This window comes from Pongo abelii, chromosome 17, assembly GCF_028885655.2.
Source record: "Pongo abelii isolate AG06213 chromosome 17, NHGRI_mPonAbe1-v2.0_pri, whole genome shotgun sequence".
Classification (NCBI taxonomy): Eukaryota; Metazoa; Chordata; class Mammalia; order Primates; family Hominidae; genus Pongo; species Pongo abelii.
This window is the reverse complement of record NC_072002.2, coordinates 32,445,395-32,460,729: the sequence shown is the minus strand read 5'-3', so window position 1 is coordinate 32,460,729 and position 15,335 is coordinate 32,445,395. Positions and strand designations below refer to the sequence as shown.

The window sequence follows — 15,335 nt, the reverse complement described above, 5'->3', positions numbered from 1 at the left end:
TGACATTAGTACTGAAAATAATCATTGTGTTTTTATTCCAGTAAAACTTGTAGGGACTCTATATCCCATTAGGCCAAATCAGAGGAATAGTTATTTAATAGCTCTAAAAATTTTTTTTTCTTTCTTTTTTTTTTTTTTTGGAGACAGAGTTTCACTCTTGTTGCCCAGGCTGGAGTGCAGTGGCACACTCTTGGCTCACTACAACCACCACCTCCTGGGTTCAAGTGATTCTCCTGCCTCAGCTTCCTGAGTAGCTGGGATTACAGGCGCGTGCCACCACACTTGACTAATTTTTGTATTTTTAGTAGAGACTAAAAATTTTTGCCGTGTTGGCCAGGCTGGTCTTGAACTCCTGACCTCAGGTGATCCACCCACCTCAGCCTCCCAAAGTACTGGGGTTACAGGTGTGAGCCATCGCGCCCAGCCTAAAATTTTTTTTTTATAGCTATGTGATACATACGATTTACTATATTGTTTCCCTAATTTGCATTAGTATGAATTACTGAGACTTGCAAAATGGGTACATCTGCTCAAAATTCGTATTTTAAAAATGTATCTTTTTACATTTACCCAAAAGGCTATTGTTCTTGAGAGTCTCAATTTTATACGTGATGGTACGCTAAGAGAATTTTAAAATTTTTTTATGGGAAAACAAATTTGGTTTTAGGAATACCTTTTTTCTTGTTGAATAGTTGTTTATTATCCCTGTTACCCAAGGTATTTAAATAGGACTTTGCAGTTTTCTTCAAGTACATATTTTATTAGCTATTTTATAGTTTATTGAAGGAACTCAGTGTACATTAACACATAATTTAAATATACTCTTGCTCTAATAAAGGATTATGAAGAAATATTGCAAATTTCTATTTCACAAATAAAGACTTGGTATTTTATAATCCTGAACAATGTTACCAAAATATAATCTTTTTTAACCTTTTCTTAAAAAATAAAGAGGTGTTGATTTCCAAAATGTTGGTTTTCAGTGAGATGGTGTCAAACTTACTAGTTTTGTTTTTGGAATGTTAGGGTAAGATTGTCTCAGTGCTATAGGAGAGGAGAGATGAATGTTCTAGAACAGGGGTCTCCAACACCCAGGTCGTGAACTGGTACCCATCTGTGGCCTTTTAGGAATCCGGCCCCACAGTGAGTGGTGGACCCGAGTGAGCATTACCACCTGGCTCCGCCTCCTGTCAGATCACTGGCAGCACTAGATTTCTCATAGGAGCACGAACCCTAATGTGAACTGTGCATGTGAGGTATTGCGTGCTCCTTATGAGACTCTAGTGCCTGTTGTTCTGAGGTGGAACATTTTCATCCCAAATCACCCCCCCTTCAACTCCCATCTCTGGAAAAATTGTCTTCCATGAAACTGGTTTTGGTGCCAAAAAGGTTGGGGACTGCTGTTCTAGAATGGTGTTCTCTTATTGAGATTAGATATCTAATTCAGTTTACCACCGATAATTGAGTCCTTTCTGAAACGTACCTGGCAAGTAGAATTATAGACTCTTGCTGTCTAGTTTATATTTATTTGATGAATTATTCCTTTTGGAAGTGGTGTATGTGGTCTTTGAAGTTGGAAAGGCCTGGGTTGAAGCCCACGGCTCCCTGACTCTATTCTGTGATGTCAGAGAACTTACATATATACTTCTTGCACCCCAGGTTCTATATTTGTAAAATGAGATGCAATAATACCTGCATCTCAATTGTTTTTACCATTAAATGGAATATGTATTTTAAAATGCTTAATAAAGTGCTTGATACCTAGTAAATAGTGTTAAAATATTTTGATAGAAGATTACATTAACTATAATTTTATGTGAATTAAAAGTATAAAATCATTCTTCTCTATTTTAGGCATATTTATCATTACTATATTCATGGCCCAAAAGGAAATGAAATACGAACATCAAAAGAAGTTGAACCTTTCAACAATATTGATATTGAAGTAAGAGAAAAATCCATCTTAAAATAATAAAAATTATGAGATATTTGTTCCAGTTCCAAATGACTCAGGATAATAAAAAACACTCAATAATTAGACAACTTCTCTCTCCTTGCTTTTTACCAAACTACTTTGATTGTTTGATATCCAACTAAAGAGATTATTCCTAGATGTATTTTTCTCAAACCTTTATTTACTGTAGGCTTGGTTTATCTTTTTTTGTCTCTCTTCTGTAGAGCTATGCATTGTTACTGAACATCAATCATCTCTTGAAGCATGGAGGAAAAGGGAGATAATGTAGCTTTCCTTTTGTTAGTAGAAGTTATATCGTGGTGACAAGGTTTAGCAGCACAGAGCATTTGAGTATTGGATTCTCAGTACTGTAACCTACACGTTAGAATTTCACATACAATGTTGTCCCACTTCCTACCTCTAGCAAGAAACCTTGAATTAAATATACTCATGACTTTTCTGTCCTTCAGCTCTGATTTGCTGTTTCTTTGCTTACTTTATATTTTTTAGTAGTATGTTCCTTATTGAGATGCTACTTAAAGCTGTTTAACTCATATATAAATATATATATTTCATTAAGCCAGATTATTACTTGTACAAATAAACATAATTTTTGCTTATTCTATTGTTGAATCATAGCTGAGAACAGAAGTAAAGTTACCATAGAATTTAATTATTTTTGTTTCATTTTTATTTTAGATTTCTATGTTTGAAAAAGGGAAGGTACCTAAGATTGTCAACCTAAGGGAAATACAAGATGACATGCAGACGTTGTATGTAAACACAGCAGCTGATAGTTTTGAATTCAAAGCTCATGTTGAAGGAGACGGTGTAGTGGAAGGGATTATCCGTTATCATCCATTCTTATATGATAGAGAAACTTACCCTGATGATCCATGCTTTCCATCAAGTATGTTAATCTGTTATCTTAATTATAAAATATGAAGTTGTGATTTAGGACAGTGATTTGTTTTTCTACATGATTATCGGTTGGGCTATTCAGGTTAGATAAATATTAAAATTTTTTCTTATGCAAGTCTTAGGTTGTTAGGTATTTGTAATTTTTGTAATTCCTGATTTTTGTGTACATTCATTTCTAGATGAGTAAATCTTTAATGAACTCTTTTAGTTCTGTTATAAAACCAAACTTTTAGATATGTATGCATATTAATCCTTTATATGTTCCCTTGTCTTCTGTTTATCCTCGTTGCAGTTTTACACTTTATGCAGTCATATTTATTAACTTTTTCTTTATGCTTTCTGATTTTGTCTTACTGTAGAAAGGCTTTTTACATCTCAAGATTATATAAATCTCCTGTAGCTTTTTTGTTTTTGTTGTCATTTTATGGTCAATGCATCTGTGTTTTCCTTTTTTGTATGTAGAGCAAGGTGGGGCTTTATTTATTTATGTAAATTTTTGAGTGATGGGGTCTTGCCATGTTGCCCAGGCTAATCTTGAAATCCTGGCCTGAAACAATCCTCCTGCCTTGGCCTCCCAAAGTACTAGGATTACAGGTGTGAGCCACCACACGTGGCCCCCACCTTTTTTTTTTTTTTCCAGTAGAGAGATAGGGATTTAACAATTATTTTCTATGTGGTATTCATATTCAGTTTCTTAGCACCAGTTATTGAATGTTATAATTTACCCAAGAGTTAGAACTTTTATAATATAAAGTTCCCATAAGTACATAGGTCTAGATTCTTTACTGTAAAGTACTATTTTTTTTTTATATGAGTAATGATACTGTCTTGTAGCTTTATCTTGTAATTTGGTATCTTTGGGAAAAAACATTTCCGCTATTGTTCCTTTTTGAGAATACTTTTGCTCTTCTAGATAATTTCAGAATCAGCTTCGTACATTCACTTGAAGTAATTCTAGTGAGATTATTGGGATTGCATTGAATTTATAGGTTAACAATATTAAACTTTTTCATTCAGAATACTTCCTTAGTACATTCTTGGTTTTCTAGGGTCTGCAACCAGATTTCCTGATTTGAATCCCATCTTTGCCACTTTCTGTTGGACAGACTACTCCCTACCTTAGTTTCCTTATCTGGGAAATGGGTAGTTCACACCTCATAGGGGTGTTGTGAAGATCAAATTTAAAAACCGGGGCAACTTCTCAGAATAGTGCTCAACACTATTTATTAAGTGCTCCTGCCCAGTACATATTGTTACTCAGTGGCTCCACTGGCCTTTTTGGTTTTGTTTTTTATTTTTTGGAGACAAAAGTCTTGCGTTGCCACACAGGCTGGAGTGCAGCGACACGATCTAGGCTCACTGCAATCTCTGCCTCCCAGGTTCAAGCAGTTCTCATGGATCAGCCTCCTGAGTAACTGGGACTACAGGTGCCCACCACCATGCCAGGCTAATTTTTTGTATTTTATTAGAGACAAGGTTTTGTCATGTTGCCTAGGGTAGTCTCAAACTCCTGAGCTCAGGTAATCCTCCCACCTCAGCCTCCCAAAGTGCTAGGATTACAGGTGAAAGCCCCTGTGCCTGGCCATCTCTGACCTCTTAAATTTGCTATTTCCAATTTTTGTGTGCTAATAGACAAAAAGATATAATTTTTTCCAAATGCTGCCTTAAAAAGAAAAGCAAGTAAGTTGAGTGATCAATTAGAGGGATTCTCCTCTAAGAGCAAAGTGATTTTGTTTGATTGAAAGCACCTTTTATATAAGGGACTTCTTGTGAGGGCTTTTAGGGAGAAGGTTTTGTTTTAGGTGGGTAAACTAATGCCAGGGTAGCTGAGGTGTTAATATGTCAGGATCACGTTGTTTAATCCTAATTTATCTGGATACATGAGAGTGTGTTGCTAATAAACACAAGATTATAGACAATTGTGCAAATTAATGCTCTTGATGCATAGTAACATGTCTTACAGTTCTGTGTACATTTTTCATGCTTACTTGAATCTGAAAATAATTTCTAAAAAGTAAACTTAATTTTAGCATCATTCACTAATTTGTTCAAACTAGGTAAACTCGCTGCTATTAGATGTCATAGATTTCTCAGATGACTTTGATGTGAACATACTAATTCTGATAAAATTGTGAAACTGTTTTGGATACAGGATTTAAGCTCCTATATTTGTAGGAAGGAGGGATTTTGTTATAGGGGATAATCTTTTTGGATGTAAGACTCTTTTAGCCTCGTGAATAGGTTTTAAAGATGACAGGCCCAGCAGCTAGTACATTGGTTCATATATAAGTAATTATTGACTTTTAAATGACAGACACCATTCATAATGTGGAACCACTTTGTAAACCTGCCTTTTTGTGGGCAAACAGTATAAAACTACCTTTAGGTTTTATAGAATGCAATTTGAAACATTTATGTGTTTGTTTCATTATTTCTCACATTTTAGCAATAAACATTTTGTTCCATTTGCCCTTTTGATCTAGAATTAAAAGATGAAGATGATGATGATGATTGTTTCATACTTGAGAAAGCAGCTAGAGGGAAAAGGCCTATTTTTGAATGTTTTTGGAATGGACGATTAATACCATATACATCAGTTGAAGAGTAAGTTTGATTTTTGCTGAAATTATGTTTTTACAACTTAATTTTTTTACTAACTAACATTTTGTTCTGTTCAAGCTTTGACTGGTGTACTCCTCCTAAGAAGAGAGGGCTTGCACCAATTGAATGCTACAATAGGATATCTGGTGCATTATTCACTAATGACAAATTCCAGGTCAGCACAAATAAATTGACGTTTATGGATCTTGAGCTAAAATTGAAAGATAAGAACACCCTTTTTACAAGGATTTTAAATGGACAGGTATGATTTTTAAATATAAAGTTGTGAATATTTGCACATGTTTTATTTTTAAGTAAAAGAAGACACTAGCAGTGTAGGTTTTTATTGATATTTTGCATCAAAAGACTGTGATGTATAAATTTTTTTATTAGCAGTCAAGTGTTCACATTACTAAAAAATTTTAAGCTAATTAGACTAGGTTTGGATAGAATTTACATATTTTCATTAGTTTTTTTTTTTTTTTTTTTAAGACAGGAGTTTCACTGTTTCCCAGGCTGGATTGCAGTGGCTCAATCTCGGCTCACTGCAACCTCTGCCTCCCAGGTTCAAGCTATTCTCCCGCCTCAGCCTCCCAAATAGCTGGGACTACAGGTGCATGCCACCACGCCTGGCTAATTTTTGTATTTTTAATAGAGATGGGGTTTCACCATGTTGGCCTGGCTGGTCTCGAACTCCTGACCTCAGGTGATCCACTCGCCTTGGTCTCCCAAAGTGTTGGGATTACAGGCATGAGCCATCGCGCCCGGCCAAGATCTTAATATCTAGCCCTTGACATAGTAGAAGCCACAGAAGCATCTTAATGAGAACATGTATGAACAGTTGTATTTGCTTTAAGGGCTATATTTGTACATTAATAACCTAATTGTGCAATTTTTAGCTAGTCTTGAGGGTAAAAATGGGGTAAAACTGTGAAGTACTTTGAGCTAAAAGGTGGTTTGAGATTGATCAGTATTAAAATACATTATTACAAGAATGATTTCACTTTGAAATTTGTTAAAAAGTTGAGTGAAACTAGTATACTAGTGTACTTGTATTCTGTGCACAGACCTCAGAGACTTTTGATACTACTCTTTCAGTAGTTTAATGTTGAATTGCCAGGAAATAGATGATTTTATTATCAATTTATTGCTGGGCAATAAATACAGTGCATAGCACATAGTATTTGTAGTCAGTCCTATAAGATGTTGAAATTAATTTTGCTCTTATAAAGATTGTGAATCATAGAAGATTAGGACACTTTTAAGAATTATGCACCGAGAAAGACCTCATCAAAATGAATTACTACTCCTTTATAATACACTTAGAATTCATTTATAATATGGTGTTAGTTATCCAACATTTATTGAGCAGTGGGTGTTTTCAAAAGCTATCCAGAATAAGTTACTTCTATTCCTTTGTTACACTGTACTTTTAAAATATGTATTTTCTAATTTTGAAACATTCAAGCTGCGCATAATGGTTCACACCTGTAATCCTGGCTACTTGAGAGGCTGAGGCAGGAGGATGGCTTGGGGCAAGGAGTTCAAGACCAGCGTGTGCAACAGAGTGAGACACCCTCTCTATTTAAAAAAAAAAAAAAGGAAAAGAAATGTTCAAATACACAGAAAAGTTGAAAGAATATTATAAAGTGAATATCTGCATACTTTTCCCCTAGATTACCTGTCACCTTGACGTGCCTTCTGAATTGTACTTTGACTGTTACTGAGTGTCTGGAATTAATGCATTTGGTAATTTGTTTGGTTGATAGTGAAGCCATCCTGAGAGTTTTAGAAGGGTAGTTTAACATTTTGGTTGTCAGACTTTCTGGTTCCTAGTTACTAATTTAATCTCCATGTCAGCTGGCAAACTGACAACAACGATTTGCTGATTTGGGAAAGAGTTGGTACCTAGGTATAGGAGTAAGGGTGGCAGCAATTTCCTGGAAACTGTATATACCATTTTGGACCTCTGAATCTTTACCATGTAGATATATTCCTTTTTCATTCATATAACTTTAAAAAAAATCAAATTTATTAATAACAAAGATAGTATCGTTCTTGACAGCAAGCTTCAAAAACTTAGGCTGAAATTATTTTTAATTTTGCCTTACTTTCCTTTGGAAATGGTATATTATGGTATAAGGTACGTAAGAAGGAATGGAGTTCTGTAACTTTAGACTGTCCTCTGTGAAAACGTAATGGGGAGATTGTCTTACCTCCTCATTGTCCTAGAGGCAGGCATCAAACAAGTGTGTAGCACCTTATGCTTGAATACAGATTTCTATATTCTCTCCCAACAGGGTGAAGAATGGTTGGCAAAAACACATCTTCTTAAGTATTATTAGAAAACACTTCAGTTTTATATTATGAGTTTATTTTTTGGATAGGCTCTAGATATAAAAGAGAAAATTAAAAAGAAAAGTACATTTTGCATAGCAGTGTTTCTCAACCTTTTTTCGTTATCACCCTCATAAGGAGTCTTTCTTGGCATGTTTTTCTCAATTGTTTTCCCCAATTAAATTTTACTACTGCAGATTTACCATTTGTCTGTTTGTATATTGTATTCACGTTTATAAAGTACTTGATACACAATGAGATTTTTATCGTCCCATTGAGAATGTGGTTTACAGTTAGAAGGCCTCCACTCATCCCTTTTGTGGAGCTAGCTAGTTCTTCTCCCAGGCAGTAAGGGTTCATTGGTTTTTAGTGTGTCTTAGGACTTAAAGGCGGAAAGGAAGGTTTTATTGTTGATATTGACCAGGGAGACCTTGGTTCTAAGAATAATATCAAATTTTTCTTCTTTGGTAATGCATTTGTTTGAAATATCCTAAATGTGTACAGAGGAAGGATCCAGCAGAATATTTAATTTTTTATTAGGTTTTCTGAATTGGAGTATATGAAAGGAAAAAATAAAATGAATGACAAATGTTTATGGTTATATTTGTTTGCTAGTAGCTATATTTCATAAAACATTTTAAAATTCTACAGGAACAGCGAATGAAAATTGACAGAGAATTTGCTTTGTGGCTGAAGGACTGTCATGAAAAGTATGATAAACAAATAAAATTTACACTTTTTAAGGGAATAATTACACGTTCTGATCTTCCTTCTAAAAAGCAAGGTCCCTGGGCAACATATGCAGCAATAGAATGGGATGGAAAGATATACAAAGCAGGACAGCTGGTAGGTTTAACTTATTGTCACTTTTTTCGTATAATTTTTAATTTAATTTAATTTAAAACACATATGCAAAATCACATGTATAGAAAATAAGCTATTTTAAAAAATTTCTTTTTCTCCCATTCTCACATTTCATGAAAAACATTTATTCAGACTCTTCACAGGCCTGTTTGACATCAGTGTCTTCCATCATCTCTAAGGAAATTTAACTTATTTTTAGATTCAATTTTTAGTAGAAGTTGAGACTAAATTAGATGTATTAGAATTTAACAACAGTAACAACAAATTATGCAAATATTGGCTCCTCAGGAGCTAGGTAAGAATGAAAAGGACAAACTAATTCTAAATTCCATAATTTATTATAGCATTAAAAAAACTATTGCCAGAGGCTCAGTTAACAAGGTTTTTATGGTTTCCTAAACTAAACTTTACTCACATGGAGATCTTAGTGTTTTTTGTTTGTTTTTAATGTAATGTGTTAAGTAATGATTTTTAAGTACTTTTTTGTCGAGCATCTGCTGACATAGTAAGTTACTGCACCTTTTGACTGTGTGGTGGAGAATTCAGAGAACTAGGAGATGTGCTTTGTTCTTGGTGATATTATATCCTAGCAATGGAGATAGTGTAAGCATAAATAATAGGTAAGAAGTGGATCAATGCAATGGAAAGAAAGGATTAATAGTGTTTTGGCAGATTAGAAGGAGAGAAGAGGAGAGGATTTTTTTTTTTTTTTACTTTGGTTGGTGTTGTGGGCTGGAAGAACAGAGCAGATCATTAAATACTTTGGAAAAGAAGTAACATTTGTGTGGACCTTGAAAGGGGTAGAGGCTCAGGTTTACACAGATAATTACAAGGTAGAAGGCTGTCTGTTCTCTCCATAAATGAGAGACACCATCATATATTTAAAGCTATAGAATTGGATGAGATCATCTATACTTGGTGAGTATAGCTAAAGAGATAAAAGGATTGAGCCTGGAGCTTTCCCAACATTTAGTGGTTAGAATGAAAAGGAGGAGCTGGCAGAGGAGACTGACAGGGATAAGCTGGTGAGATAGAAGGAAACTAGCAGAATGTGACATCCCTAGAGCCAAGTGAAGAGTTACAAGAAGAAAGGAGTGATGAGTTTAGTCAAATGCTTAGTGGTAATGGAGTAAAGTGCTTTCTAGAAGGTAATCTGAGCATAGAGATGTGCGTAGGTAAATGCAGAAAAACAGCAAGTAGTAAGAGTTGGGTTGTCCTGCTGCCTATTGTATGTGTGAAGAGAAATAGTTTAGAAATGGGGCAGGCAAGGTAGGTTGGGATAAACTCTTATAGTCCTTGTTGGGAATTTCTGAATTGGAGTAGTGGAAATTTCCCTTAGATTTTTTAAGCCAAGTAAGGAGAAGAAATATGATAGGCAAGTTTTGAGCTGATGTATTTGAAAAATAATATTAACTTGTCAAAGTTTATAAATTGCTGTTCATCATCTGAGAGCAGAATTTTATGGGGAAAAAAAAGGTTTCAGGTATGTTGGCATTCATTATAACTGAATTTGAAGGAATTCTGGACTTGTAAGACACATGCTTAATTCTAACACATTTGTATTAAGAAGCTGCCGTATTTTCACAACTATTTGTTAAGTACAGAACTTCAAAAATACAATTTTATTTTAATATTAGAATGCTGTTTTCATTAGTTTTTCTAATGATAGTTACCAAGGTTTTTTTCTTTGTAATAAAGAATTTCTGTGAAATTATTATTAAGCCTATTTCTCGTTGTAAATCTTAATACTGAAGCTTTTTTTTTTTTTTTTAAACTAAATATTAGGTCAAGACAACCAAGACACTTCCCCTCTTTTATGGAAGCATAGTAAGATTTTTTCTTTATGGCGATCATGATGGAGAAGTATATGCTACAGGAGGAGAGGTTCAAATTGCAATGGTAAGACAGCAAGTGTTAAAACATACTGAAAGTTTCTTGATAACACTTTTGCATAATTGTTAAGATACAGTATATTTTGCTAGTGACTAGTTTTCCATTGGATAAAGTGGTTGTAGTTTTTGTGTGGATTTTTATGTGTCATAGTTGATATTTTTAATAATCTATACAATTTAACATCATATGCTTAGTTTTTGTAAACATGTATACATTATAACTAGTTACCAAATTAATTTTATAAAGTCATATTTCCTCTAGGGCCCACTAACTAGTAAACATTGGAGCCAGAATTCTATCTGAGGAATGAGTAACTACAAAACTGGAACGGGTTTTTTCCCTATACCATGCTTTCTTGTTAATGTTTGATATGTTACGACTACAGAGGTTATGTAAAAAATACAAACACACACTGTGGTGTAACATAAGAATAGATACTGTTATTTATGTACTTAATTAGGATAAAATATATTTCTTTGGAAGAAACAAATGGGTGTTTGTTTTTATTACAGCTAGATTTAAATAGTTTTCTTTGAAATGTTGGTAAATTTATTTATTCAGGAACCTCAGGCACTATATGATGAAGTAAAAACTGTGCCAATTGCAAAGCTGGATAGGACAGTTGCTGAGAAAGCTGTTAAAAAATATGTAGAAGATGAAATGGCAAGGTAAGTCACACTTCAAGATGCATGACAAAAATAAGAAAAATTGGAAAGAATTGTGCTGTAAGTATTCTGAATATGTCATTTACTCTGCTGTTAGGGCATTTGTAGTCTTAGATATTGTACCTATTGAGATGAGCTTCTTGTTAAAAAATTAAGAGGTCTAGTTATACAAACAGAATTCTGCATTTGTTTTGTAGACAAAGAAGGAAATCTTATATATCTAAAGTGTCACTCTTACAGGCACAATGATTAACATGTTTTAAAAAAAACTCAGTTTGGCCTATGACTAGAATATTACAATACCTGCTGAGAGGTAAAGATGAGTGTATTAGTTCATTTTCGCACTGCTATAAAGATACTACCTGAGACTGGGCAATTTATAAAGCAAGGAGGTTTAATTGACTCAGTCGTACATGGCTGGGGAGGCCTCAGGAAACTTATAATCATGGCATAAGGCGAAGGGGAAGCAAGCCATGTCTTACATGGGTGGCAGAAGAGAGAGAGAGGGAAGGGGGAACTGTCAAACACTTTAACACTCAGCTCTCATGAGAACTCACTATCGAGAGAACAGCATGGGGGAAACCATTCCCGTGATCCAGTCACCTCCCACCAGGTCTGTCCCTTGACATCTGGGGATTAGAATTCGAGATGAGATTTGAATGGGGACACAGAACCAAACCTTATCAATGAGTTATAAAGAAGAAGAAGGAAGTAGAAAGTAGCTTTTCTTCTTGTATAGCTAATGATGCAATCATTTTGATTCTTACTGAATTTTGATTCTTAGGGGTTATCCTGTCTTCTAAAGGTAATTTGTACTATAAACAAGTAGAAAAAAAAAAATCACAAAAATTTGACAGTTCGTGGCTTTTAATTCCAAAAGGTTTTTTTTTTTTTTTTTTTTTTTCCAGTAGCTACAGGAATGGTTAGAGAGGAAAAAAATTTTTAGATGATTAATCGTAAAGAATTCCAGATTTAACCTTTTAAAATATATGAGCAATAAATATTTAAGTTTCTAATAACTCGTATCTTTTTAATTAAAATCATAGTTAACAAAGTTTGTGGAACATTAATATGCTGGTTTCATAACAGGCTGCCTGATAGATTGTCAATAACTTGGCCTGAAGGAGATGAATTATTGCCTAATGAAATTAGGCCTGCTGGAACCCCTATTGGTATGTTTATTTATTTTTCTAATACCAAAAAGTGTGCTTTACTTTTGTCTTACATTTCCAATATGTAAAAGCTCATGAGATATTAAAATGCAATGGGAAGATTTGGCAGATTCAGCAAATTTTTGGGTGTAATTAAGATACTTTTAATTTTTGACTCACAGGTGCATTAAGAATTGAAATACTGAATAAAAAAGGGGAAGCAATGCAAAAGCTTCCAGGAACAAGCCACGGAGGGTCAAAGAAACTCCTGGTTGAGCTCAAAGTTATTTTACATTGTAAGTATACAAACTAATTTGGATCTTTAATATTGTTTTTAAAATATATCAAATTAAATATCTTTATGTAATTATTGATGACCTAGCAATCTGATAGGCACAGCAAATTTTATTGAAGTTAGGAATTTCAGGAATGTTATGAATAGCTCATTTTCTTGGTGGATATTTTTCTAAGGTTTTTAAAAAATATCTTGAATTTTTTCATGTAGGTAACTGTAGGCTAAAGTAAAGGTATGATACATATATGTAGAAGAATTTGCAGTAGGAATTTCCATAAGCATATATGTATTATTACAGTTCTAATAGTTACAGTAATAATTACAGTATTATTAGTCATCCAAAACAGGTTTCACTGAGCTAAAATTAAAGTGTCTTCAGGACTGCATTTTTTCCTGAAGGTTCTAGGTGAGCCTTGCCTTTTCTGCCTTTTAGAAGTTACTCTCAGCTGGGCTTGGTGGCACGAGCCTATATAGTCCCAGCTACTCGGAAGGCTGAGGCAGGAGAATTGCTTGAGCCCAGGAGTTCGAGGCCACAGTGAGCTATGATCATGCCACTGCACTCCAGCCTGGGTGGTAAAGTAAGACCCTGTCTCTAAAAAATAAAATAGATAAATCACACAGAAGCTCCACTCTCATTCCTTCATCTTCAAAGCCAGCAGTGCAGCACCTTTCATGACCTTCCTGCTTTTTTTTTTTTTTTTTTTGGAGACACAGCTTCGCTCTTGTTGCCCAGGCTGGAATATGTAATGGCACAATTTAGGCTCACTGCAACCTCCGCTTCCCGAGTTCAAGCAATTCTCCTGTCTCAGCCTGCCGAGTAGCCGGGATTACAGGCACATGCCACCACTCCCAGCTAATTTTTGTATTTTTAGTAGAGATGGGGTTTCATCATATTGGTCAGGCTGGTCCCTACTTCTATTTTTAATAACTTTATATTTTTATATATATATATAACATTAACATGAAATTTATGAAGTGGCATTAAGTACATTCATATTGTTGTGCAACCATTACCACTATCCATCTAAAGCATTTTTTCGTCATTTCAAACTGAAACTCTATAGTAATAGTTCTTCATCACTCCTTTCTCCCTGCCCTGGTAACTACTTTTTAACTTTCTATCTCTGAATTTGACTATTTTAGGTACCTCATAAAAATGGAATTATATTTGTCCTTTGTGTCTGGCCTGTTTTGCTTAGCATAGCGTGTCAGAATTCCCATTCCTTCTTAAGGTTGAATAATATTCCCTTGTATATACGTATATATACGTATATATACGTATGTATAGTATATGTATATATGTATATGTATATATGTGTGTGTATATATATATATGTATATATATATACACACACACCATATTTTGTTTATCCATTCGTTTGATGGATACTCAGGTTACTTTCACCTGTTGTCTATTGTGAAGAATGCTCCTGTGAACATTGGTGTACAAATAGTTCTTTGAGTCTCCGCTTTGGTTCCTTTTAGATACATTCCCAAAAGTGGACTTGCTGGGTCATATTATTATTTAATTTATTGAGAAACTACCATACTGTTTTCCACAGTGGTTACCCCATTGTACATTCCAGTTTCTCCATGTCACCCACACTTGTTATTTCCTGTGGGTTTTTTTTGTGGAGGACGGATAATAGCCATCCTAACAGATATGAAGTGGTATCTTACTGTGGTTTTTTTCCCCCTTTTTCCTACTAAAGATTATTGTGGTTTTGATTTGCATTTCCCCAATATTCAGTGATTTTGTCCATCTTTTTATGGGCTAATTGCCATCTGTATATCTTCTTTGGACAAAGGTCTATTCAGGTCCTTTGGCCATTTTTAAATTTTGTTGTTGTTGAGTTGTAAGAGTTCTTTATAATCCTGGATATTAATCCCTTATCAGATAAATGATCTACAGATATTTTCTTCCACTCTGTGGGTTGCTTTTTCACTTTGTCGATGGTGACTGTGATGCACAAAAGTTTTTAATTTTGAAAAACGATTAGTTTTTCTTTTGTTGGCTGTGCTTTTGGTGTCTTATCCAAGAGATTGTTGCTAAATTCAGTGTTATGAAGCTTTTCCTGAATGTTTTTTCCTTACAAATTTTATAGCTTTAGCTCTATTGTTATTACTTTGATCCATCTGACCTTGACTTTTGCATATGGTTAACTTCTTTTTATATGGAAAACTTCTTTTGCCTGTAGATAATCCAGTTTTTCCAGCACCATTTGTCAAAGACTATACTTTCTCTATTGAATTGTTTTGGCCACTTGTGGAAAGTCAGTTGTCCACATATGTGAGAATTTATTTCTGGGCTCCCTGTTCCCTAGGTCTATATGTCTGTTCATATACCCATGCTGCACTGTTTTGTTTACTGTAGCTTTGTAAGTTTTAAAATCAGGAGGTGTGAGTCCTCCAACTTTATTCTTGTTTTTTAAGATTGTTTTGGCTATTTGGGTCCATGGAGATTCCCTATGAATGTAGGATGCGTTTTTCTATTTCTGCAGAAAACACCATTGCGATCCTGGTAGGGATTACACTGAATATGCAGATCACTTTGAGTATTATTTTTACCTTAACAATTGTAAGTCGTTCAATCTGTGAACATGATTTTGTATCTGCAACTTTGCTGAGTTTATTAGCTATACCAGGGTTTTTTT

General features: G+C 34.4%; 1 protein-coding gene across 4 annotated transcripts in view; it reads left to right on the top strand.

Annotated features, from left to right (window-relative positions):
- SMCHD1 (structural maintenance of chromosomes flexible hinge domain containing 1) overlaps positions 1 to 15,335 on the top strand; it is a 164,814-nt gene that overhangs the window by 49,326 nt on the left and 100,153 nt on the right. For 3 of the 4 annotated variants that reach the window (XR_010137656.1, XM_002828085.5, XM_063716987.1), the window contains exons 9-17: positions 1,855 to 1,945; positions 2,654 to 2,864; positions 5,359 to 5,479; positions 5,555 to 5,738; positions 8,465 to 8,659; positions 10,463 to 10,576; positions 11,132 to 11,238; positions 12,325 to 12,407; positions 12,569 to 12,682. Coding sequence is in view for 3 of the 4 variants with exons in the window: in XM_002828085.5 (XP_002828131.5) it covers positions 1,855 to 1,945; positions 2,654 to 2,864; positions 5,359 to 5,479; positions 5,555 to 5,738; positions 8,465 to 8,659; positions 10,463 to 10,576; positions 11,132 to 11,238; positions 12,325 to 12,407; positions 12,569 to 12,682 (1,220 nt within the window). In the remaining variant the exon portion in view is untranslated. The remainder of the gene's footprint in view (positions 1 to 1,854; positions 1,946 to 2,653; positions 2,865 to 5,358; positions 5,480 to 5,554; positions 5,739 to 8,464; positions 8,660 to 10,462; positions 10,577 to 11,131; positions 11,239 to 12,324; positions 12,408 to 12,568; positions 12,683 to 15,335) is intronic. The other variant, XM_063716988.1, reaches the window with a different exon arrangement.